General features: G+C 41.9%; 2 protein-coding genes across 2 annotated transcripts in view; both read left to right on the forward strand.

Moving 5' to 3' along the window:
* Positions 1-27,498, forward strand: part of LOC141147985 (uncharacterized) — a 691,676-nt gene that overhangs the window by 608,124 nt on the left and 56,054 nt on the right. The gene's annotated exons all lie outside the window — the stretch shown is intronic.
* On the forward strand, positions 2,538-27,462 carry LOC141147362 (uncharacterized). The gene is made up of 4 exons (XM_073634600.1): positions 2,538-2,872; positions 20,021-20,326; positions 24,881-25,225; positions 27,422-27,462. The coding sequence occupies exons 1-4, from the start codon at positions 2,554-2,556 to the stop codon at positions 27,460-27,462; spliced, it is 1,011 nt and encodes a 336-aa protein (XP_073490701.1). The 5' UTR covers positions 2,538-2,553.

The raw sequence follows: 27,498 nt of genomic DNA on the forward strand, positions 1-27,498 counted from the left end.
AAAGTGCAAATTCAAGTGCACTTTGCACTTGCACTTGTAGTGCAAAGTGGATTTGCCTTTCGTAAATAATCCCCTTTGGGAAGCATGAACTGGTATAGAGTACAGAATATACAGCAGAGAGGAGCAGTGTGGAAAATAGGTTGCTGGGAAATGTTTTATTGCATTCACAAAGCAAAGCAGGCACATTTGGTGATCCAGTTGTTAAAGTAAACTAAAATTTTTGGACACTAAGGCCCCTTTCACATGTGCGGATCCGCGTTGATCCGACCCTCGAACATCCGCTTGCTCAGCGGGAATCGCTCCGTTGATCCCCGCTGAGCCGGCGAATGACAGGGCGGTCCCTGCACACTGTTAGATCTCCGCTCTCCCCTATGGGGGATCGGATGAACACAGACCGTCTGTCCGCGTTCATCCGATCCGCTCTGCAGACGGATAGAAAAATAGGATTTTCCTCCGTCTGCAGAATCGGACAATAGCGGGGACGGATGATATCGGGTGTCAGCAGATGTTCATCCGCTGACACCCGCTATCCCATAGGGATGCATGTATGTCCGTATTTTATCCGAGCAAACGGATGGATGAAATACGGGCATACGGTCCGCACGTGTGAAAGGGGCCTTACATATGAGACCAGCTCATGCCTTCTACCTAACAGTTATCCACTACACCTACATATGATAAAAACTGTGTCAGCTCCAAGCTCTCAGGCAGTGCCTATCCACCAGTTTACATCCACCTATCCCTCCCTCTGGTAGCCCCATCACACCGCTCTCTCCTCTCCTTCCAAAATTAGCAACAATAAAATCACAGCTGCCTTCTATCAATTCACAAACATTTCCCAGCTATCCTCCTCTCCCTCCTGATCTAACCAAAATCATATCTCTGCTTCCCACCTTTCTCCTGCTGATCTTCCATTATTGTTATAACATCTGCATTTCTTTTCTTCTCTCTCTGTTCCTCTGCCTAAGAACAATGGCCCTAAACAGTTTGCACTACCTATTACTAGTACTACCCAGTACTGTGCAGAAACATGAAATTATGTTTTGTCAAGTTTACTAAAGGGGGAAGAGAGCTGAAGCAAATCTGTGCATACTACAATCACTGAATCAAGAATAAAAAAACAGACCTTCTCCACAAGTTATTTGAAATGACCACACATAAATTAAAGTGTTACTAAACCCAGGACCCTGCATTCACTGTATCTGGTCTCCCACAGTACACATGGAAATGCAACTATTTTAGTAAATATAAACAGCTAAATACATTTTCTCATCAGCAGTTAGAGCAGTCTTGTGACTTCTATCAGTGTCTGGTTAAAGCTTGTAGGAAGAGTTTTCATTCTCCTCTGACTGTCCCGTGAGACTGGATGACCCCTGACCCTCTGTCTGGACAGTTCTGATTGGCCCTGTGCTGATCACATGCACTCTTCCAAGATAAAACAAAACTCTCTAGCAATACAAACCAAACTGAGCATGTGCAGGTTGCCCCCAAGGCTCTGTTGTATTAGGAGATGGTTTGGGGACAGTGGAAGTAGGGGAGGATCAGAGAAGACGGGATCAAACAGCCTTTTTTACACAATGTAGAGGATTAACCCTCTAGGTTCCACAGTGAGTATAACAAACATGCTTTACTGCATATACTGCTGTGGGTTTAGTAACACTAACATCACAATTTACTTTTTAGTAAATGTACCTTGGTACCACTTCATTTCACTATCCTTCACCAAACTTTATGGGGTTGATTTACTAAAGGCAAATAGACTGTGCACTTTGTAAAAGGCAGTTGCATTCTGCAAGTGCAGTTGCTCCAGAACTTAGTAAATGAGGTAAAGCTTCATTTGAAAAGAATACCCAATCATGTGCAAGGAAAAAAAAAAAAACAGTATTTTTGCTTGCACATGATTGGATGATAGAAGCCAACAGACTAAACTCACTTCACCTAATCGTCTAATCATACGGGAACATATACAGCATATAGTATGTATAAGCATATGTGATACAACTATAAGGAGAACATTGAAAGAAATATAAAAAGCGCACCATCGTTCAGGAGAGAGGATCTCTGAGAAACGTGATCAAATGGCCGAAGTTACAATAATATTTCAACTCTTTACCAAGACAGATACTACCTGTATTGATGAAGTGTCTGAATTAGAGAGATTTCTTTTCACTTCTTGCCCAGAGGATGATTCAGGGACAGCGATTAATAGTGAAATCTCTCTGGTGTGGAAACAGGCAGCAGCAAACCCTAGTAGAATTTCCGGGAGGTTTTTATTGCTGTCTGTGATGTCATAGTGACACCCTTTCATCTCATTTCTTGCCTTGGAGTCACAGGGTTAAAATGTGAGGACAGAGTTCCTAAATGAAGTTGCAGCCAGTAATAAAACCTGACAAAGTATCTAATTATTTCCTAATGTATTAAAAACAAAAAATTGATTGGGCTAGAGTTGGGCTAATTCTACATACATTTCTGCATACACTTTAACTGCACACAAAAAAAATCATATCTTTGATATCATCTTTTCCAGAATTTCTATCAAGGCCAGAAGTGGAGATGAAGACAATACCAGAACTGTTTATCAACCAACAGACACAACTGCAATGTACAATCTCACACTTTTACCCCGATAAGCTGACTGTGAAATGGTTTAAGAAAGAAAAAGGAAAGGAAGAACTCATTCATATAGTTACCAGTGAGAAATACAAAATTACCAACAGCAAATCTCAGCATCCGGATAAAACATTTACATTTACAGAACTTCTAGAGGTCATCCCATCACCAGAGGATCAGGGGTCAGAGGTCATCTGTAAAGTGAGCCATCCCAGTCTGGAGGAACCAATAGAGAAGACAACTGGACCTTTACATGTGCTGGGTGAGTATAAATAATAAATAAAACAAATGTATTCCACATCTAAACACTGTTAATTCTAAAAATGTGTCATTGTTATATGTTTTCCACTCATCACAAGAAGCCCTTTAATACATTTCCCACAATAATAAAGTCATGTATACTGGTGAAACACATAGGAAATGTGAAATAAAATGTGGCATCTAAGAAAGCTACTAATGGGTAATGAGAATATAAAATATGGAACTTATTAAAGAGAACAAGTGTTTCACCTAATAACTGGAACAGATCTTTGTATCTTAGGCCCCTTTCACACTTGTGCAACTTGTCCTGTGAATTGGGACTGCAAAGTCACATGACAAGTCGTACCCCATGATTTCCAATGAGTACCATTCATATATGTGCGACTTCAAGTCGGTCCGACTTCAAAGTAGTCCCTGCACTACTTTGGTCCAACTTTGACGCGAGTTGAGGTCCATAGACCTCAAGTTTACACAGGCATTCCCAGAAATCGCGGCCACAAAATTGTGGTAAAATCGCGGCAATATCACACGACTTTGAACTCGCTGTAGTGTGAAAGGGGCCTTACTTGAATTCGGAGACAGAATCAATGCCAAGAAGATATGTAGCTATTTATGATGTTTTTAAATGGCGAGGTAAAATATATAGGGGTCATAATAACTAACATTTAACCAGTTAACCACCGTCAGATGACAGACGGGAGGTGCGGATCTCATTCTGGGATAACGTCATATGACGTTGTCTCATTCAAATAGGGATTGTGCATGATCAGGTAATGGCCGATAACGAATGGTACTGCCCCATTGCACACGCGCATGCGCACGATCGTACCCGCGCAGCGCATGCATGTCGGTGGTGGCGTGTTCCCCGGAACAATGCTCATCACCGACAGTAGTTAATAGCCATTGGCCGGCGGCTTTTACCATGTGATTGGCTGTGATTTATTCATAGCCGATCACTAAATGTAAACACAGACCGGCAACTAACTGTTACCAGCTCTTCCCTCCTCACACACCGTTTCCAGTGTGAGGAGAGAAGAGTCAGGAGCAATGAGTTACAGATCTGTGTTCTGTAGTGTCTGCACCAAGCACAACACTTGTCACATCACCCCCCCCCCATTGTCACCACCTGTCACCCAACAGTCACCAGTCACTCCATAAAGTGCACCTGTCGCATAAGAGACTGCAATCAGTGACCGTCAGCAGTGCACCCATCACCCATCAGTGACCGTGGCCTGTCGCCCATCACCCGTCACCCATCAGTGACCGTGGCCTGTCACCCTCACCCATCAGTGTCAGTTGCCTGTCACCCTCACCCATCAGTGACCATCATCTGTCAGTGACCATCACCCATCGGTGACTATTACCTGCTAGTTACCATCACTCGTCACCTGTCAGTAACCATCACCCATCAGAGACCATCACCCGTCACCAACCGTGGCCTGTCACCCATCAGTGACCATCGCCCGTCACACTGCCATCACCTGCCACCCATCAGTGACTGTCACCTGTCAGCCATCTGTCACCCGTTGCAGAGCCCATCAGTGACCGTCACCTGCCCCCATCTGTCACCCATCACACAGCCCATCAGTGACCGTCACCTATCACACAGCCATCAGCGTCATGTCCAAAAGAGTATACAACAGTGAGGAGGCATTCCAGATCCTCTCCATGAGTGATGAGAGCAGCGAGGAGTTTTCATCAGATTCCAATGCCAATTCGGATGAAGAATGGGTCCCTCCTAAAAGGGCATGGTGCTCTGGAAACCAGGCACCTGCCAGCAACCAGGATCCAATTCCCAGTACCAGCGCTGCCGCCAATGGAAAAAATGACCTCTTTTTGTGGGCAATTCCAATGTCCTGGTGCTCCAGGGCCTTAAAAAATGTGATAGGTCGTCATGACATTAGATGTGTAATTTATGTCTCTAGAACACCTGATGGTGCTCCCTGCATGTTGGGCCTCTGTATATGGCCTGGCTGGCTGTGAAAAAGTCTCACATAATTGGTATCGCCATACTCAGGAGGAGTAGCAGAATCTATTTTGGGGTGTAATTTGTTGTATGCATATGCTTTATGAGAGAAATAACCTGTTAATATGACAATTTTGTAAAATAAAATAAAAAAACCTTCATTTTGCAAAGAATTTTGGGAAAAAATGATAACTTCAAAAAACTCACCATGCCTCTTACTAAATACCTTGGACTGTCTACTTTCCAAAAAGGGGTCATTTGGGGGGTATTTGTACTTTCCTGGCTTGTTAGGGTCTCAAGAAATGAGATAGACATTCAGTACATCAGGTGTGATCAGGTGTGATCAATTTTCAGTGATTGGCACCATAGCTTGTAGACTCTATAACTTTCACAAAGACCAAATATACACTAATTTGGGTTATTTTTACCAAAGATATGTAGCAGTATACATTTTGGCCAAAATGTATGAAGAAAAATTACTAATTTGCAAAATTTTATGACAGAAACAAAGGAAAGGGCATTTTTCACACAATTTTCGGTCTTTTTTTATTTATAGCACAAAAAATAAAAAACCCTCTAGTGATTAAATACCACCAAAAGAAAGCTCTATTTGTGTGAAAATATGGACGCAAATTTCATATGGGTAAAGTGTTGCATGACTGAGTTATTGTCATTCAAATTGTGAGAGCGCTGGAAGCTGAAAATTGGTCTGGGTATGAAGGGGGTATAAGTACTCAGTATTGAAGTGGTTAAAGTAACATTTTAGTCTGCTGGGTTCAGGTACATGGGGTTGGTGAAAAATATGGCAACCATCAATTTTGAAAATATAACTATTTCATTTTCACACTCTAAAACTACTAATACAGCCCTATTGACAACCCACCATTCTCAAAATATTTTCAACAAAACCCCACCAGGTTATTTTTTATTTATTCATTTTTAATACATTCTATTTTTATTGAATATTCAAATTACATTAAAAAAAACTGTGGAGGAAACCACTGCCAGAGAGAAAAAAAAAACAAAAAGCAATCAAAGCAAAAACTACACTCAATACCATACAGTATCTCACAAAAGTGAGTACACCCCTCACATTTTTGTAAATATTTTATTATACCTTTTCATTTGATAACACTGAAGAAATGACACTTTGCTACAATGTAAAGTAGTGATTGTACAGCTTGTATAACAGTGTAAATTTGCTGTCCCCTCAAAATAACTCAACACACAGCCATTAATGTCTAAACCGCTGGCAACAAAAGTGAGTACACCCTTAAGTGAAAATGTCAAAATTTGGCCCAAAGTGTCAATATTTTGCGTGGCCACCATTATTTTCCAGCACTGCCTTAACCCTCTTGGGCATGTAGTTAACCAGAGCTTTACAGGTTGCCACTGGAGTCCTCTTCCACTCCTCCATGATGACATCACCGAGCTGGTGGATGTTAGAGACCTTGCGCTCCTCCACCTTCTGTTTGAGAATGCCCCACAGATGCTCAATAGGGTTTAGGTCTGGAGACATGCTTGGCCAGTCCATCACCTTTACCCTCAGATTCTTTGGCAAAGCAGTTGTTGTCTTGGAGGTGTGTTTGGGGTTGTTATCATGTTGGAATACTGACCTGTGGCCCAGTCTCTGAAAGGAGGGGATCATGCTCTGCTTCAGTATGTCACAGTACATGTTGGCATTCATGGTTCCCTCAATGAACTGTAGCTCCCCAGTGCCGGCAGCACTCATGCAGCCCCAGACCATGACACTTCCACCACCATGCTTGACTGTAGGCAAGACACACTTGTCTTTGTACTTCTCACTTGGTTGCCACCACACACGCTTGACACCATCTGAACCAAATAAGTTTATCTTGGTCTCATCAGACCACAGGACATGATTCAAGTAATCCATGTCCTTAGCCTGCTTGTCTTCAGCAAGCTGTTTGCGGGCTTTCTTGTGCCTCATCTTTAGAAGAGGCTTCCTTTTGGGACGACAGCCATGCAGGCCAATTTGATGCAGTGTGCAGCATATGGTCTGAGCACTGACAGGCTGACCCCCCCACCCCTTCAACCTCTGCAGCAATGCTGGCAGCACTCATATGTCTATTTTCCAAAGACAACCTCTGGTTATGACGCTGAGCATGTGCACTCAACTTCTTTGGTCGACCATGGCGAGGCCTGTTCTGAGTGGAACCTGTCCTGTTAAACCACTGTATAGTCTTGGCCACCATGCTGCAGCTCAGTTTCAGGGTCTTGGCAATCTTCTTATAGCCTAGGTCATCTTTATGTAGAGCAATAATTCTTTTTTTTCAGATCCTCTGAGAGTTCTTTGCCATGAGGTGCCATGTTGAACTTACAGTGACCAGTATGAGAGAGTGAGAGCCATAACACCAAATTTAACACACCTGCTCCCCATTCACACCTGAGACCTTGTAACACTAATGATTCACATGACACCGGGGAGGGAAAATGGCTAATTTGGCCCAATTTGGACATTTTCACTTAGGGGTGTACTCACTTTTGTTGCCAGCGGTTTAGACATTAATGGCTGTGTGTTGAGTTATTTTGAGGGGACAGCAAATTTACACTGTTATACAAGCTGTACACTCACTACTTTTATTGTAGCAGTATCATTTCTTCAGTGTTGTCACATGAAAAGATATAATAAAATGTTTACATAGATGTGAGGGGTGTACTCAGTTTTGTGAGATACTGTATATACAGCTCCACAATTACAGACTAAGCAGGGTGCTTTAAATACCATTAGGGAGGGGAGTGGCGCGGTGGCCCTGTGGTAAGATATGATTAGGAAGCATTAATGCATTCAACACCATAGGGCAGGAGGGATAACGACAGATATTAAAGCTTCCACAATGATAGAGGCTGAAAATTGGGTAAATAAATGAGACCCAGCAGGTTATTTAACCAGTTGCGGATCACCCAACCGCAATGTACTGCGGACGGATGGCCTGTGCAGGCAAAGCGATGTACCTGTACATCACTACCTGCTTCCCGGGTTTAGGGCCCCCCCACCGTCACTGTCAGCAGATCCCAGCCGATGATTCAAGGCCTGGACCCGCTGATTGACTCACAATTAACACACGGCTCTGTACAGAGGTAACAATCTGTTAATTATCCCTGCAAAGCAGGAATAAGAAATTAAGAGATATTTAGTAAAAAGCAGTACATATTACTCACATTAATCATGATTAGGCACACATTTAACCCTTTGATCGCACTTGATATTAACCCCTTCCCAGCCAGTGTCATTAGTACAGTGGCAGTGTATATTATTGCACTGATCACTGTATTAGTGTCACTGGTGATGTCAGTGGCAGTTAGTCAGTTCCTCCCCCAGCATCAGTTAGCGTCAGATTGCCCACCGCACTATCGCAGTCCCATTATAAGTCACTGATCATCACTAGGAACGAGCTTCGAGTTCGAGTCGAACTCATGTTCGACTCGAACATTGGCTGTTCGCAAGTTCGCCAAACAGCGAACAATTTGGGGTGTTCGCGGCAAATTCGAATGCCGCAGAACACCCTTTAAAAGTCTATGGGATAAATCAAAAGTGCTAATTTGAAAGGTTTGTATGCAAGTTATTGTCATAAAAAGTGTTCAGGGACCTGGGTCCTGCCCCAGGGGACATGGATCAATGCAAAAAAAAGTTTTAAAAACGGGCGTTTTTTCAGGAGCAGTGATTTTAATAATGCTTAAAGTGAAACAATAAAAGTGTAATATCCCTTTAAATTTCGTACCTGGGGGGTGTCTATAGTATGCCTGTAAAGGGGCGCATGTTTTCCGTGTTTAGTACAGTCTGACAGCAAAATGACATTTCGAAGGAAAAAAGCCATTTAAAACTACTCGCGGCTATTAATGAATTGCCGGTCCGACAATACACATAGAAGTTCATTATTAAAAACGGCATGGGAATTCCCCACAGGGGAACCCCGAACCCAAATTTAAAAAAAAATGATGTGGGGGTCTCCCTAAATTCCATACCAGGCCCTTCAGGTCTGGTATGGATATTAAGGGGAACCCCTGCCAAAATTTTTTTTTAAAACGGCGTGGGGTCCCCCCAAAAATCCATACCAGACCTATATCCGAGCACGCAACCTGGCAGGCTGCAGGAAAAGAGGGGGGACGAGAGAGCGCCCCCCCTCCTGAACCGTACCAGGCCACATGCCCTCAACATTGGGAGGGTGCTTTGGGGTAGCCCCCCAAAACACCTTGTCACCATGTTGATGAGGACAAGGGCCTCATCCCCACAACCCTGGCCGGTGGTTGTGGGGGTCTGCGGGCGGGGGGCTTATCGGAATCTGGAAGCCCCCTTTAACAAGGGGACCCCCAGATCCCGGCCCCCCCTGTGTGAAATGGTAAGGGGGTACCTACCATTTCACTAAAAAACTGTCAAAAATTTTAAAAATGACAAGAGACAATTTTTTGCAATTCCTTTATTTAAATGCTTCTTCTTTCTTCCTTCATCTCCTTCTTCTTCTGGTTCTTCTGGCTCTTCTGGTTCTTCCTCCGGCATTCTCGTCCAGCATCTCCTCCGTGGCGTCTTCTATCTTCTTCTCCTCGGGCCGCTCCGCACCCATGGCATGGGGGGAGGCTCCCGCTCTTCTCTTCATCTTCTTCTCTTCTTCATCTTCTTCTCTTCTTCATTTTCTTCTCCGGGCCGCTCCGCATCCATGCTGGCATGGAGGGAGGCTCCCACTGTGTGACGGCGTCTCCTCGTCTGACAGTTCTTAAATAACGGGGGGCGGGGCCACCCAGTGACCCCGCCCCCCCCTGATGCACAGGACATGACGGGACTTCCCTGTGGCATTCCCCGTGACATCACAGGGAAGTCCCATCAAGTCACCGTGCGTCAGAGGGGGGCGGGGTCACTGGGTGGCCCCGCCCTCCGTTATTTAAGAACCGTCAGACGAGGAGACGCCGTCACACAGCGGGAGCCTCCCTCCATGCCAGCATGGATGTGGAGCGGCCGGAGAAGAAATTGAAGAGGAGAAGAAGAGAAGAGGAGAAGAAAAGAAGAAGATGAAGAAGAGAAGAAGATGAAGAGAAGAGCGGGAGCCTCCCCCCATGCCATGGGTGTGGAGCGGCCCGAGGAGAAGAAGATAGAAGATGCCGCGGAGGAGATGCTGGACGAGAACGCCGGAGGAAGAACCAGAAGAGGCAGAGGAAGAAGAAGAAGAAGAAGGATAGAAGAAAGAAGAAGCATTTAAAATAAAGGAATTGTCAAAAACTGTCTCTTGTCATTTTTAACATTTTTGACAGTTTTTTAGTGAAATGGTAGGGGTAAGTACCCCCTTACCATTTCACACGGGGGGGGGGCGGGATCTGGGGGTCCCCTTGTTAAAGGGGGCTTCCAGATTCCGATAAGCTCCCGCAGACCCCCACAACCACCGGCCAGGGTTGTGGGGATGAGGCCCATGTCCTCATCAACATGGGGACAAGGTGTTTTGGGGGGCTACCCCAAAGCACCCTCCCAATGTTGAGGGCATGTGGCCTGGTACGGTTCAGGAGGGGGGGCGCTCTCTTGCCCCCCCCCTCTTTTCCTGCGGCCTGCCAGGTTGCGTGCTCGGATAAGGGTCTGGTATGGAATTTAGGGGGACCCCAACGTCATTTTTTGTTTACATTTTGGCCGGGGTTCCCCTTAATATCCATACCAGACCTGAAGGGCCTGATATGAAATTTAGGGGGACCCCCACGTCATTTTTTTTTTAAATTTTGGTTCGGGGTTCCCCTGTGGGGAATTCCCATGCCGTTTCTATCAATGAACTTCTATGTGTATTGTCGGACCGGTGTCTTGTCGAATACTGTCCCCCATCCGATAGTGTCCCCCCTGTACTGCGCAGGCGCAGTACAGAGGACAAACGAGAGCCGAAAGTCTCCGAAGTTCAACAGCTGATCGTCAGCTGCACACGGCTCCTGCGCTTTTATTCTTACCCTGTGTCCAGGTTCATTCGCTACTATCCAAGTGGACATAGAGTAAGAATAAATAGATGCCGCGCGCAGTGAGGCCGTGCCCGAAGTGTGGCGAGTGAAGCGAGCCCGCGAGGGGCCCTCTTACACAGCCATCACTAATAAGTGCCCAAGCGCCGTGGTCAGCTGATCAACTTCGGACACTTTCGGCATCTCCTTCTCCTCCGTACTGCGCAGGCGCTGCGCCTGCGCAGTACGGGGCGGACACTATCTGATAGGAGGACACTTCTCGTCAGAACACCGGCAATGCAATAGCCGCGAGTAGTTTTAAATGGCTTTTTTCCTTCGAAATGTCATTTTGCTGTCAGACTGTTCTAAACACAGGAAACATGCGCCCCTTTACAGGCATACTATAGACACCCCCCAGCTACGAAATTTAAAAGGGATATTACACTTTTATTGTTTGACTTTAAGCATTATTAAAATCACTGCTCCTGAAAAAACGGCCCTTTTTAAAACTTTTTTTTTGCATTGATCCATGTCCCCTGGGGCAGGACCCAGGTCCCCAAACACTTTTTATGACAATAACTTGCATATAAGCCTTTAAAATTAGCACTTTTGATTATTCATGTTCGTGTCCCATAGACTTTAACGGTGTTCGCATGTTCTGGTGCGAACCGAACAGGGGGGAGTTCGGCTCATCCCTAATCATCACCATTAGCAGTGTAAAAAAAAAATTCCATGCAAACCAATAAACACTTATTGGGAAATTTTTTTTCACTAAAGACATGCAGCAGAATACATTTTGACAATAATTTATGAAGAAATTAGAGGTTTTTTTTATTGGATATGTTTTATAGCAGAAAGTATAAAATATATATATTTTTTTCCCAAAATGTTTGGTCTTTTTTCATTTATATCGCAAAAATGAAAAACACAGTGGTGATCAAATACCACCAAAAGGAAAGCTCTATTTGTGTGAAAAAAATGATATAAATTTTGTTTGTGTACAGTGTTGCATACCCACGCAATTCCTAGTTAAAGTTGCCAAGTGCTAAATAACAAAAAATGGCCTGGTCATGAAGGGGGTGAAACCTTTTGGAGCTGACGTGGTTAATTTGATATCTCCAATGTAAATAAACACTCGTATAACTAAAAAAATGATCAGCGTAGTCAAAGGCAACAGACAGGATCAGGAACCAGAAGGGACGCCAGCCAGGTAAGTCTTCAACAGGAACACAGCAGAGAGTCTCTAGATATGTTGACCAAGGTGAAGGCATTGAAGAAATAAACCAGGCAGTTTAAATAGCCAGAAGGGGCTGGCTGTGGGCTTGACCGATGAGCAGGAGATGATCAACAGGTGAGCCACTGTGGAACGATGAGTACTGGCAATTAACCAATGGCTGAGCAACCGGAGCACAGAGAAGGAAGGACTGAGAGCCCAGCCCTGACAAAACAACCACGCATTTTGCAGTTCCAGATCTTTAGGAGAGGCTGATGCCACATTGATAGAACTAATAGGGCTTGATGTTTTGATTCCTACTGTAAGTTGGTACTCTTGAAGTTGGGATTGGAGTGGTAAAAAAGGGGGGAGGGTAGGTTCATCATTGGAGACATCAAGTGGGCCCTCTTCTTTGATGTTTCCGTGATGAACTCACTACACCTCCAGAGGGCTCAAACATGATAAGTGGTGTCCCAGGTACACCACACTCAGTTCTCTACTTTTTAATCCAAATTCAATTGCTGCCTTTTTTTTCTTCAGAAGAATATTGATTGTAGATGCTGCATCCCAATTATACAGGGAAAACCTTGTACTTCCTGACATTCTGAGCAGCTTGGCCTTTTTTTCCTTGTAAGCTCTTCAACACCATCTTTCCATGGTAATATCAGGTCCACGACATATTCCAGCTTGGTTGTTGTGGATTACAGGACCATGTCTGGCTGCAATGTTGAAGCAACAAAATGTCTGAGAGAAACACGTTTTTTTTCAAGTCCACATCCATTTGCCATGCATTTTGCCAGCGGAAGCTGATGCTGATATTTTTTGTAGTCCCACTGATATGACAAAGGCACCGGAGAGGGACTGATATGATAAAGGCTGTGTCTGAAAACAAAACCTGATGGATATATGAGCTATGCACTTTAAATCCTGATGGTTTAACCACTTCAACCCAGGAAGGATTTACCCACTTCCTGACCAGGCCATTTTTTTTGCGATACGGCACTGCGTCGCTTTAACTGACAATTGCGCAGTCGTGCGATGCTGTACTCAAACAAGAATTGATGTCCCTTTTACCCACAAATAGAGCTTTGTTTTGGTGTATTTGATCACCTCTGTGGTTTTTATTTTTTGCGCTATAAACAAAAAAAGTTGACAATTTTCAAAGAAAAACACAATTTTTTACTTTCCGCTATAGAACATTTCTAAAAAAAAATGTAAAAAAAAACGAATTTAATCATCAATTTGGGCCGACATGTATTCTGTTACATATTTTTGGTTAAAAAAAATTGCAATAAGCGTATATTGATTGGTTTGCGCAAAAGTTATTGCGTCTACAAAATAGGGGATTGATTTATGTCATATTTATTTTTATTTTTTTAACTAGTAATGGCGGCGATCAGTGATTTTTAGCAGGACTGCGGCATTGCGGCAGATAGATCGGACACCTGACATTTTTGACACTTTTTTGGGAACCAGTGACATTATTACAGTGATCAGTGCCAAAAAATATGCATTGTTATTGTACTAATGACGCTGGCAGGGAAGGGGTTAAAGGGGTTGTAAAGCTTCATGTTTTTTCACCTTATTGCATCCTATGTATTAAGGTGAAAAAACACCATGCACTCCCCGGCCCCCCTGAGCCCCCGTTTTACTTACCTGAGCCCGAATTTCCGTTGGGTGCGATCCCACGTTGCTTAACCCCAGCTCCTGTAGGCTCTTCATTGGATGATTGATAGCAGCGTAGCCATTGGCTCCCGCTGCTGTCAATCAAATCAATGACGCGGTGTGCCGGGGCCGGGGCCGAGTGATACACTTGGCGGCTATGGCCGCCGACTGTATCACACGGGAGCGCGCCCGCAAGCTAACCCCCTTGGGAGAGCGCTTTGCAGAGGGGGGTTAGCTCTTGCGGGAAGGAGCCGAGACAGCCACCGAGGGATCCCAGAAGACGAGGATCGGGGCCACTCTGTGCAAAAGGAACTGCACAGTGGAGGAAGGTATGACATGTTTGTTATTTAAAAAGAAAAAAAAAAAATGTATACAACTCCTTTAACATCAGGAGCAATCAAGAGGGTAAATGTGTTCCCTGCGGGTGTTTTCTAACTGTATGGGGGACTGAGTGACTGGAGAAACAGATCCATCTTCCTGCTTAGCAGAAAGACAGGATCTGTGTGATCTCCCCTGTCAGAACAGAGATCTACCTTGTTTACACAGGAAGATCCTCGTTCTGTCACTGCGGGGAAGGATTGAGTGTGGCCGGCGGACATTGAGTTTGCCGGACCCACTGATTGGCTCCCCCGCTGGCCCACAGAAGCGAGTTCCTGAGCCGATGTACACCTACAGCGATTTGCAGGATCGTGCCACCTTGCCGCAGGTCGGCAAGCGGTTAAACATTAATATTGATTTGAATTTCTTTTTATCGAATTATCAATTTGTGTTCTACCAGTTTTATGAGGTATGTTTTTTTAGGGGGATATAAAATAATCACAATTATATAGATTATGTATTATAGTTTTTAGACAACAATGGAGCATTGGTCATTATTTTATATATTTTTTGCTATATCTCTATTATTCCACAAGATACATATATCACCGGGATAAAAGTGATATTAGAGTGAAGTAGGTATATATTTCGACTTATATATGCTTGAGCACTATTACGTTTCTTAGCTGGCAAATATTAATGAGTTTTTTGGAAATATAGTGGTTTTTATATATGGTTATTGGCATATTAATAATGTTCCATTGGTGTTAAGATGGCCAATAATGATTTGGGTACAGTGGGTGGTTCCATTGTTTAGTTGTTGGCTGTTGGAAGGTTATGGATGTGACTTCCTGCTACTGAGGATGTTGCACATCTATGAATAAAGGTGTAAACACACAGGGTGGGACTTCTGGTATGTCAATTCTGCTCCTGTTGGAAACGCACACTGTGGAACCAGCGGCACTTCCCGTTGTTACACAGCGAATATTAGACCTCATGTTTATGGTGTACGTGCAATTTTAGTGACTTTTTATTCAAATAAAACGTTTTTACACTATGGGCAGGTTCTCCTTGTAATATTCCTGCTATGAGAGTTCAGTGGCTCTGAGAGGATTAAATTATAACAAAAATGCAGCGCTAAAATAACAATAGTGTCCACAAAAATGTGAACATAAAATGAAGTTTCAAAACAACAAAAATAAACACAGTTAAGATTGTTAGGGTTGTAAAACATAAAAGTAATCCACTTCAGCCTTCACCCAACGCTTGGAAACACCCGTAGTGCCAATCCTTCACCTATGGTAAAAATACACACTCACCAGGCATATGGGATATGCTGTCTATTACTAGAACAGTAATAAGCGCTTTGTGTAAATGACATCTGTGACAGACCTAACCAAGATAGGGGCTTCTGGAGAGGACTAGAAGCAAGCCTCTTACCCATTACCTTTGGCCCAGGGAAAGAGCAGATCATTCTCTAATGATGGACCACCACTTAATGGACACTGAGAATGTGGTTTGGACTACTTCAGATGGGACAGTAATATTTATCCACAAAAACTCCCAGGAAATATATAAAGACTATTCCTCGTTACTTTGATTCTGAACTATATATGTTAATTGAAAGAGCTGGTCACATTGGTCTCAGTTCAATGCAGAAGGCAAACAGTCTTCTACTGGGGTCTCCTGCTATTGTCTGAAGTTGTTCTGTGTTTATACTTATTTTAATGTTTATTGTACCTTCTGAGCTTGAAGTCGGCAAGTCTGACCTGTAATGAGACCTCTGAGTCATCCAGGTGGCTAATTAATAATACAACAACAATTACAACAACTGACATATACTGAGAAAAAGGTTCGGAGTTGGTGGTGTGTGTGTCTTTAATTAAATAAGGCATCTCATCCCAAAAAGTAGCTGAAAAAAATGGATGAAATGATGGGATTATTGCGGTGCCCAAAAATTTTTTGTACGAGAAGTAATTAGTTAAAATTGGGTTGATTTTATTACAAAAATTATTTTTTAAAAAATCCAGTAAATGCATTTAATTTACAGTACAGGTACATATAAGAGCATATACATATGTTACAACCAGTGAAGGAATGGAATAAATCCCTACTAGTTTCGCCAAAACATTGGCTTCTTCAGGGGATAAGGTAGGTTGTAATTCTACAAAAAAGAATTAAAATTAGTAATCAAGTGTATAGTACATGCAAATAACAGAGCAATGTCATGCGAACCACCAACAGAAGTACATGGAAACTACGCAGTGGTGCCCAATCAACAGATCCCAGCCAAGATGAAAAGTGGTGTCAACTGTGAATCGCACATACCTGCCCAGGGGACCAACAAGGGGCCACACAAAGAACCTCCGAAGTGGGGGCCAGCTCCCCGCTACCTTAGTGTGGCTGCAGGGGGCTTAGTGAGGAGTCCTGAATGATAACTGTAAAAATATATAATTAAATACGGCTCTATACCTCGGTTCATAATAGTAAGGGGGAAAAATAGGGAACAAAAGAGGTCCTCAAACTCACCAACAGCAAAATATATAAATAATGAGATAGAACCGGGACGCTAAAGAGATCGAAGAGGGTAAGTCAGTCACTGCTGCTGGTAAATCTGGGGATTTAACAAAACTAAATAAAATAGAAAAGAAAGTATATATAATGATTGCCAGCAGCAACAAAGGTAAAGGAAGCAACAAAAGAAAATGAATGATCATCTAGAGCAGGCTCACTAAAAATCCTATCTGTTGAATCAGCTGAGACTAAACTGCTGATAGGGAGATCAGGTGCTGCACAATGGAGCATTAGTTGTGATTGAAATGTGTAATATATCACATCCACTGTGGTGTATAGACCGAGAGAATACAGCCAAAATGCCTAAATAAAATGATAGAGTGACTAAGTACCATGATATCTAGTCCCTACATGTAGAGAATCATGTAGCAAATATACCTTGATGTTCAGTACAATCAGTGGAGTGTCCCGGTATGTCCGCAAACACGGACAATTACTACACATATTTAAAGCCCCCCACCTAATTGGACAAACCTTTCAGCCAATCAGGAGCGGACGAGAAGCGGCCCGTGCGCCTGCGCAGTAACTCCTGCGGTTGCCTACAACACCCAGGATGCCTTGTGATCCTCCGGAGGCACGGGAGGACGGTATATGTCCAACATACGCCTCCAGGGGCAGGGCATACAGATGGAGAGTGGCGTTGGGATAGATGGAATGGGCAGGAAGTGGGAGGCGATAACATAACATATATGTATATGCTCTTATATGTACCTGTACTGTAAATAAAATGCATTTACTAGATTTTTTAAAAATCATTTTTGTAATAAAATCAACCTAATTTTAACTAATTACTTCTTGTACAAAAAAATTTTGGGCACCGCAATAATCCCATCATTTCATCCATTTTTTCAACTGACATATACTATAATGTTTATAGTATATGTCAATTGTATTATGTTACGGTTATATGATCAGGAGGGGTGTCCTTCTATGGGATATAAAAGGAGTGTCTGAGTTTCAAATAAAGTGTGTTCCAGTTTTGTAACTGAGCTAGTCTCGCCTGGTTCTTGGTTGCAATATATGGCTGTAATACAACCCCTGGCAAAAATTATGGAATCACCAGTCCCTGAGGATGTTCCTTCAGTTGTTTGTTGTAGAAAAAAAAGCAGATCACAGACATGGCCAAAAACTAAAGGCATTTCAAATGGCAACTTTCTGGCTTTAAGAAACACTAAAAGAAATCAAGAAAAATGATTGTGGTGGCCAGTAACAGTTAGATTTATAGAACAAGCACAGGGAATAAATTATGGAATCACTCAATTCTGAGGAAAAAATTATGGAATCGCCCTGTAAATTTTCATTACAAACACTAACACCTGCATCAGATTAAATCTGCTTGTTAGTATGTAGGTAAAAAGGAGTGATCACACCTTGGAGAGCTGTTGCAACAAGTGGACTGACATGAAGCATGGCTCCAACACCAGAGATGTCAATTGAAAAAAAGGAGAGGATTATCAAACTCCTTAAAGAGGGTAAATCATCACGCAGTGTTGCATAAGATGTTGGTTGTTCACAGTCGACTGTGTCTAAAACATGGACCAAATACAAACAACATGGGAAGGTGGTTAAAGGCAAGCATACTGGTAGACCAAGGAAGACATCAAAGCGTCAAGACAGAAATCCAATCATCCACAGTCCACGATTGCCTTTCCTTAGCCCATTGTAACCTTGTTTTTTTGTGTTTAGGTGTTAGAGATGGCTTTCTTTTAGCTTTTCTGTATGTAAATCCCATTTCCTTTAGGTGGTTTCTTACAGTTCGGTCACAGATGTTGACTCCAGTTTCCTCCCATTTGTTCCTCATTTGTTTTGTTGTACATTTTCTGTTTTCAAGGCATATTGCTTTAAATTTTCTGTCTTGACGCTTTGATATCTTCCTTGGTCTACCAGTATGCTTGCCTTTAACCACCTTCGCATGTTGTTTGTATTTGGTCCATGTTTTAGACACAGCCGACTGGAATCCCATGAAGAAGTCTATTCATGATGAAACATGTCGGGGGCGTGGCTGTGAGCTGTGACGTACATGCTGTTGGCCACACAGGAGGATAGGATTACGAGCGCACGGAGGGATGGAGGTATCCCGAGGGAGGGGTGAGAGCATACCCAGCATCTGTACACCTCGGGTCCGCCGTGACCATTGGTTATTGTTTATCCACAAAGTTGAGGCTTGCTGTTGATTACACGTTCTGTGCCTTTTTTACTTTTACACAATGTGAGTGCTATGTGTGAGGATTGCAGTGATTTTAATAAATTGTTGTTGCTGAATTACACTATTGGAGCATTTATTTTCTTTTATGTGGATCCATTGAATACCATCGTTGTGAATCTCGTATACACTATTTACCCTGGAGTGTGGTAAAGAGAGCTTGTTTTGCCTTGCATGAGAATGCTGGCATTATATTTCGGTGAGTGTATGTCTGGAGAGTGTGATTCACTGGCACGTTGGTGAGGTGGAAGAAGCACGAAGTTACTCATCATTTGACATTTATCACTGAGGAATCATCTGTGTGGGACATTTGATTCATATCGTCACTATTTTTTATCACTTGCAGCCTGTTTGGAGGCTGTTTTCATTCATGGACTGTATATGGAGTTTCTAACTTTTGCAGCATGAATTGAAATATTTGCACGTGTTCATTTTCTTAGTTGCTGTCACATTTATATGTGTGTATTAATTCATATGGTCACACTATATATTTGAATGTTTTACTTTATGTTTACAGGTTTATATACTTTCGTGGTTCACTGTCAATTCAGTGTGCTACACTTAGGTGATTGATTCACTAATAGAGGGTGTCACCACTATTGTACACTGCAAAGTGTACCTATATTGTTTACACCCAGGTAACTTATTAACTTATTGAATAATGGAGGTGTGCTACACTTAGGTGATTGATTCACTATTAGAGGGTATCACCACTATTGTACACTGTAAAGTATACCTTTATTATTTACACCCAGATAGCTTATTGACCAAATAGAGGTCGCCACCATCACTGTATACTGCAAGGTATATCTAGATTATCTCTGAGCGCCTTCTATTTATCCTACATGTCGGTCTACCATTTTTGGTCTTTAACCGATATTTAGGACTAAATTACTTATTGATTTATATTGTGATTCTAAGGGGGCAGCTCTATAATATCTGTGTTCACTATTTTAGTATTATCTAATCACTGTCACTAGTGTGTATTTATTCAGTTTTTTTTTAAGTTTATTGGGGTGCCATTTGGCGCGGTGGAGGTGTTCCTCGTGCAGAGGGCGTGAGCATTAAGGATACCTATTTGTTACTAGTTTTTTTTGTTTTTTTTTTAATTAATTACTTTTTATTAAAAAATGTAATTTGTTTTCCATACAGTACTAGTTTTGATATATTGTATTTGTTCAATTTCTGACACTTTGGTGTTTATTAAAGCAGCTATACACATTTTTAATATTATTGTTTTCACAGGGGGCTTGGTTGTTTATAGTTAATTACATTTTTCTCTTCACAGCTAAGCCCGAAATCCAGCAGTCCATACAACTACCCATTAATGACTCAGGAGATATAGTGGCATCTTTCAGCCTTTCCAGCTTTTACCCGAAAGGTATAAATGTCACTTGGATCTATGGACCAACCCAAGAGAAAAAGCAATCAATGGAGGCAATCAGTGATAATCCAGATGGCACATTTACTGTCACCAGTCAGTGTACAATCCCTGGAAATCTTTGTGAGAACCCACAATTCAGATTCAGAGTGGCATGGGACCATCCATCCATGGGGAGTCCAGAATACAGAGAGATATCTCTACAAGATCCAGGTGAGGAAAGAAATACATACACATATATACAGTATACTGTATATATACAGTGCCTTGAAAAAGTATTCACACCCCTTGACATTTTCTACATTTTGTCATGGTAAAACCAAAAACGTAAATGTATTTTATTGGCATTTTATGTGATAGACCAACAGAAAGTGGCACATAATTGTGAAGTGGAAGAAAAATGATAAAATGGTTTTAACATTTTTTTTCAATTAAATATCTGAAAAGTGTGGCGTGCATTTGTATTCAGTCCCCCTTTACTCTAAAACCCCTAACTAAAATTTAGTGGAACCAATTGCCTTCAGAAGTCACCTAATTAGTAAATAGAGCCCACCTGTGTGTAATTTAATCTCAGTATAAATACAGCTATTCTGTGAAGCCCTCAGAGGTTTGTTAGAGAACCTTAATGAACAAACAGAATCATGAAGGCCAAGGAACACACCAGACAGGCCAGTGATAAAGTTGTGGAGAAGTTTAAAGCAGGGTTAGGTTATAAATAAATATCTCAAGCTTTGAACATCTCATGGAGCACTGTTTAATCCATCATCGGAAAATGGAGAGAGTATGGCACAACTGCAAACCTACCAAGATATGGCCGTCCACCTAAACTGATAGGCCGGGCAAGGAGAGCATTCATCAGAGAAGCAGCCAAGAGGCCCATGGTAACCCGAGAGGAGCCGCAGAGATCCACAGCTCAGGTGGAAGAATCTGTCCTCAGGACAACTATTAGTCCTGCACTCCACAAATCTGGCCTTTATGGAAGAGTGGCAAGAAGAAAGCCATTGTTGAGAGAAAGCCATAAGAAATCCTGTTTGCGATAAGCCATGTGGGTGACACAGCAAACGTGGAAGAAGGTGTTCTGGTCAGATGAGACCAAAATTTAACTTTTTGACCTAAAAGTAAAACGCTATGTGTGGCGGAAAACTAACACTGCACATCACTCTGAACACACCATCCCCACTCTGAAACATGGTGTTGGCAGCATCATGTTGTGGGGATGCTTTTCTTCAGCAGGGACAGGGAAGCTGGTCAGAGCTGATGGGAAGATGGATGGAGCCAAATACAGGGCAATCTTAGAGGTTCACCTTCCAGCAGGACAACGACCCTAAAAATACAGCCGGAGCTACAATGGAATGGTTTAGATCAAAGCATATTCATGTGTTAGAATGGCCCAGTCAAAGTCCAGACCTAAATCCAATTGCGAATCTGTGGCCAGACTTGAAAATTGCTGTTCGCAGATGCTCTCCATCTATTTTACAAAGCTATTTTTTGAGCTATTTTACAAAGAAGAATGGGCAAAAAATGTCACTCTCTAGATGTGCAAAGCTGGTAGCGACATCCCCAAAAAGAATATTTGTTCTTGCACCCGTTTTTCCCTAGGGAGGAACTATTTTCAGTTCAATGGATTATTCCTTAGACAAATATCTGGCACAGCTATGGGTGCTCACTTTGCACCGTGCTATGCTAATCTGTTTAAAGGGTTCTGGGAGAAACAAAACATCTGGTCCAAGAACCCCTTTGCTAGGCATCTAGTATATTACGGGCGCTATATTGACGATGTGCTCATTATTTGGGATGGCCACCCTTGGAGCAGTTGCTAGCTTTGTTTCCCATTGTAATTCCAACACATATGGGATTACATAGTTACATAGTAGGCGAGGTTGAAAAAAGACAAGTCCATCAAGTCCAACCTATGTGTGTGATTTTATGTCAGTATTACATTGTATATCCCTGTATGGTGTGGTCATTCAGGTGCCTTTCTAATAGTTTTTTGAAATTATCAATGGTCCCTGCTGAAAACACTGCCTGTGGAAGAGAATTCCACATCCTAACCACTCCTACAGTAAAGAACCCTCTATGCAGTTTAAGGTTAACCTTTTCCCGCCGAGCGTACGCAGATGTGCGTACTCTGCTTTCCGGGGTTATACCGGGATGATGCCCGCAGCTGCAGGCATCATCCCAATACCATGTTGTAAAGCGGGTGATTGGCTATCCATGTATAACAACCGATGTGGCTAAAAGCCGCTCGGCTGTTATACCGGAGGAGCGGGAGGGGACCCCCCTCTCCCACCGCCGATCCACCGGGAGGCCCGATCGATGATCCGCCGCCTCCGGCGGCTGCTAACAGTCTGGAATGAAGCCGTGCACGGCTTCATTCCAGCCTTCTAATTGTAAACGTGGAAGCAACATCATGATGTCACTTCCCATTTACTCGGCTGCCAATGGCGCCGGTTTTAAAAAAAATATAGTGTTCAGAATCGCCATTTTCGGCGATCTGAATACTGTGAAGTGCAAAGGAGGGATCAGGGGTCTAAAAGACCCCCGATCCCTGCATAAAGAGTACCTGTCACCACCTATTACTGTCACAAGGGATGTTTACATTCCTTGTGACAGCAATAAAAGTGATCAAAAACTTTTTTTTAAAAAAACACAATTTCTAAAAATAAAAATAATTAAAATAAATAAGAAAAAAATATTTTTTTTAAAGCGCCCCCGTCCCTGCGAGCTCGCGCAGCAAAGAAAACGCATAGGGAAGTCGCGCCTGCATATGTAAATGGTGTTCAAATCACACATGTGAGGTATTGCCGCGATCGTCAGAGCGAGAGCAATAATTATAGCACTAGACCTCCTCTGTAACTCTAACCTGGTAACCGGAAAAAAAATTTAAAATGTCGTCTATGGAGATTTTTAGGTACCGTAGTTTGTCGCCATCCCACGAGTACGTGCAATTATAAAGCATGACATGTTTGGTATCTATTTACTCGGCGTAACATCATCTTTCACATTATACAAAAAAAATTGTGCTAACTTTACTGTTTGTTTTTTTTTAAATTCATGGAAGTGTCCCTTTTCCCAAAAATGTGCGTTTAAAACACCGCTGCACAAATACCGTGTGATAAAAAATATTGCAACAATCGCCATCTTATTCTCTAGATTCTCTGCTAATAATTTATATATAATGTTTGGGGGCTCCAAGTAATTTTCTAGCAAAAAATACGGATTTTAACTTGTAATGTCAAAAATAGGCTTAGTCATGAAAGGGTTAAACCGTTTTTCTTCTAATTTTAATGAATGACCGCGTGTCTTATTAAATTCCCTTTCACGGAAAAGCTTTATCCCTATTGTGGGGTCACCAGTACGGTATTTGTACATTGAAATCATATCCCCTCTCAAGCATCTCTTCTCCAGAGAGAATAAATTCAGTGCTCGCAACCTTTCCTCATAACTAAGGTCCGCCAGTACCTTTATCAGTTTTTTTTGCCCTTCTTTGGACTCCAGTTCCAGTACATCCTTCCTGAGGACTGGTGCCCAAAACTGGACAGCATACTCCAGGTGCGGCTGGACCAGAGTCTTGTAGATTGGGAGAATTATTGCTTTATCTCTGGAGTTGATCCCCTTTTTAATGCATGTCAATATTCTGTTTGCTTTGCTTGCAGCAGCTTGGCATTGCATGCCATTGCTGAGCCTATCATCCACTAGGACCCCCAGGTTCTTTTCCATCCTAGATTTTCCCGAGGATCTCCCCCTAGTGAGTAGATTGCATTCATATTTTTGCCTCCCAAATGCACGATTTTACATTATTCTACATTAAACCTCATTTGCCATGTAGTTGCCCACCCCATTAATTTGTTCAGATCTTCTTGCAAAGTTTCCACATTCTGCGGAGAAGTTATTGCCCCACTTAACTTAGTATCATCCGTAAATACAGAGATTGAGCTGTTCATCCCATCCTCCAGGTCGTTTATGAATAAATTAAATAGGATTGGTCCCAGCACAGAACCGTGGGGGGCCCCAATTTCCACCCCTGACCATTCTGAGTACTCCCCATTTATCACCACCCTCTGAACTCGCCCCTGTAGCCAGTTTTCAGTCCATGTACTCACCCTATGGTCCATGCCAATGGACCTTACTTTGTACAGTAAACGTTTATGGAGAACTGTAGCAAATTCTTTTGCAAAATCCAGATACACCACGTCTACGGGCCTTCCTTTATCTAGATGGCAACTCACCTCCTCATAGAAGGCTAATGGGTTTGGCAAGAACGATTCTTCATGAATCAATGCTGATTACTGCTAATGATATAATCACAATCTGGGACCCTTGCCCCTCTTGTATTGAATGTTTTGTAACTGTATTCTCTCTCCCTCTCATCTATCTATCTATCTATCTATCTATCTATCTATCTATCTATCTATCTATCTATCTATCTATCTATCTATCTATCTATCTATCTATCTATCTATCTATCTATCCTGTTATCTATCTATCTATCCTGTTATCTATCTATCTATCTATCTATCCTGTTATCTATCTATCTATCTATCTATCTATCTATCTATCTATCTATCTATCTATCTATCTATCTATCTATCTATCTATCTATCTATCTATCCTGTTATCTGTCTATCCTGTTATCTATCTATCCTGTTATCCATCTATCTATCATATTTTCATTTTTAAAGTGTCCAAACACAAATGTTGTATTTTGTGTAAAGTAACCTCTGTGTATATTCTTGATACTGACAAGATCAACTCAATATTCTATAGATTTCCCATGGCGGCCAAAAATTCAAGGAATAACTCCATTCATTCTGCACTTATACCAGGAGATCACAGTTAGATGTACAATCTCTGGTTATTTCTCAAACAATCTAACAGTGACTTGGATAGAGAAGAAGGGAGATGCTGTGACTGACTGTACACAGAACAGACACAATTACCAAATACCTGATATAAGACATGAGAGAATGGCTGATAACTCCTATCAGTGCTCCCCTTCCTTATCTTTCACACCGATATCAGACAAGGAGGATCTGGAATTTATCTGCAGAGTGGAACATCCCAGCCTGGAATATCCAATAGAACGAAGTACAGGACCTCCAAGGGTAAACGGTGAGCTTCTTATAGATATTAATTTTCAAAATAACACAAAATTACAGCAAAGTTTTGATATGCAAAAAACACAATGCATTTATAGAAGAGAGTGTGATAAAAATGTATGATTTTCTAAATGTATGATTTTCTAAATGCATATGCCAGAGCGGCAAATACACTAGAGAACTGGATGCCATATATTTTTTTAAGCATTGAAATCTCCCACCTAAAAAACTTGTTTCTAAGTTGTGCAAATGCACAGCATTTGTTTAAAAGTAAAGTAATACACAGGACATCTAGTTCTCACTGAGAGCAATATCAATGTCTTCCATTGGAGAGATAAGAGCAGCCTGAAGTAAAGCAACAAGCTGCATTTCTTTATATTGCTGGTCACTGATCAGATACCTGACAAGAATTCCTACTGCTGTCCATACATACATTAAAACTTTGTTGGCTTCTTAGAAAGCCTCGCTGATAAAAGTAAATGTAAACCGAATTACTCAGGAATTTCAAAAACAATTTCATTTTTTTAAAGCAGAAGGAACCTCTGATATATATATATATATTTTTTAAAAGAGCCCCCAGGAGGTTTATGCCATAATGTGCTAGTATGCATCACATATTATTAGCACATTATGGCAAACCAACCCATCAAACAAAGCCCAAACTTACCTGTCAAACTTCCATCTTCACCCAGTCTTCCTTTCAGGTTCGATCTGTTCGATTGCTTGAATATCCAGGCCTCGATAACATCACTTCTATGTATGTACACTGCAATCACTTCATCAGGGCACAAAACTGTGTTGTTTGCAACTCAGAGTACATGACCTGTGAAGGACTTAACCCCCCCAGTCTTCTTAGCCACCCACCTTAAACACACTCCAAACCCCTCCAATTCTCCCCACAAAAGACGTGACAAGGTGCTGGAGTAAATGGCCTTGACGGCCTTTTATTAACAAAATAAAAAAATATATAAATAACATATTAAATAACTTTTTAAATACCTTTTTAATAATAAACTTTCTCAGTACTTATTAGGGTCTTGGAGGGGAACCCACCCACAGGTCACTGCGAAAAACTTCTTAAAAGCGTATTGGTCTCCAGTCGCAAACCCCCAGACTGTGAGACAGTAAACAACCTTCCCCAGTGACCTAACTTTACCCCTTCCTGGTTAACACCTCGTAACCGGAAGGTACATAACAAAGCCCATATTACATATGGGTACCAACCATGTAAAATCACCATAACATAAATCTCCTCCTCCTCACAGACCCAAACCACTGCCCAAGCTGACTCCATAGTCTACACCTTTTTTTTTTTTTTTTTAAGCACACCAGGGAGGGTGGGTGGGAATCTTTTCCCCGTCGCTCTCCACTGATGTCACATCCCCCTTCTTCCTCCTCTTACTCTAACCGCACTTCCTGCCCTGCTTTCCACTCCCCCTTTTCTTAAAGGGGAAACAGCGTGAGACAGTGTGACTGTGCAGTCCGCACATGTCATGCTGTCCCTGCGCTGATCCCCTGCAGTCCTATGCTACGGGACCTCCTTTACCACTGACAGGCTGAGAAGCATTTATGACACAAAAGATCACTAGGGTCTCTTCTGTCATATAAACTCTACTTGTCTGCATTTTATTTTTAAATCAGAGATTAAATTCACGTTATGCTGCAGCTTTTCTCAGCGATCCTACCCTTATTAAGATACCTCCAGTTACAGGTTGACAAAGCCCTGTTTGCCATTTATTTTCCTGTGTTGTCACTAGACATGTGCACTGCCAAAAAATGTGTTTGTTTTTGTTTTCGTTTTATTCGTTTTTTGTTTTTGTTTTTCGGAAATTTTAAAATTCGGATTTTGAACATACGAAAATCCGAAATATCGAAAACCCAAGAATCCAAAATAATAACTAACTTACTAAAATAAATTAACTGTTAAATTATAGCTATTGGATTTTCATGGGAAAAAAGTGTGTTATACGCTGATAAATACGGTAGTTATTGTTTCAGATTTTTTTTGGGGGGTTTTTGGATTTTCGTTCTTATTTTCTGATTTCTGTTCTTTTGAATTTTTGGATTCATTCTTATTTTTGGATTTCCGAATTTCCAAAATTTTGAATTTCTGAATTTCCAGATTTCTGAAATTTCGAATTTTCGAATTTCCGTATTTTGAATTTTCAAATTTCAGAATTTCCACATTTTCAAATTTCCAAATATTCAGAAAATTTAGAAATATTAGAAATTCGGATATTTCTGAATTAACGAATTTGTCTAAATTTGTTAAAAAACTGATTTGGA

Source organism: Aquarana catesbeiana, linkage group LG06 (genome assembly GCF_042186555.1).
Source record: "Aquarana catesbeiana isolate 2022-GZ linkage group LG06, ASM4218655v1, whole genome shotgun sequence".
Classification (NCBI taxonomy): Eukaryota; Metazoa; Chordata; class Amphibia; order Anura; family Ranidae; genus Aquarana; species Aquarana catesbeiana.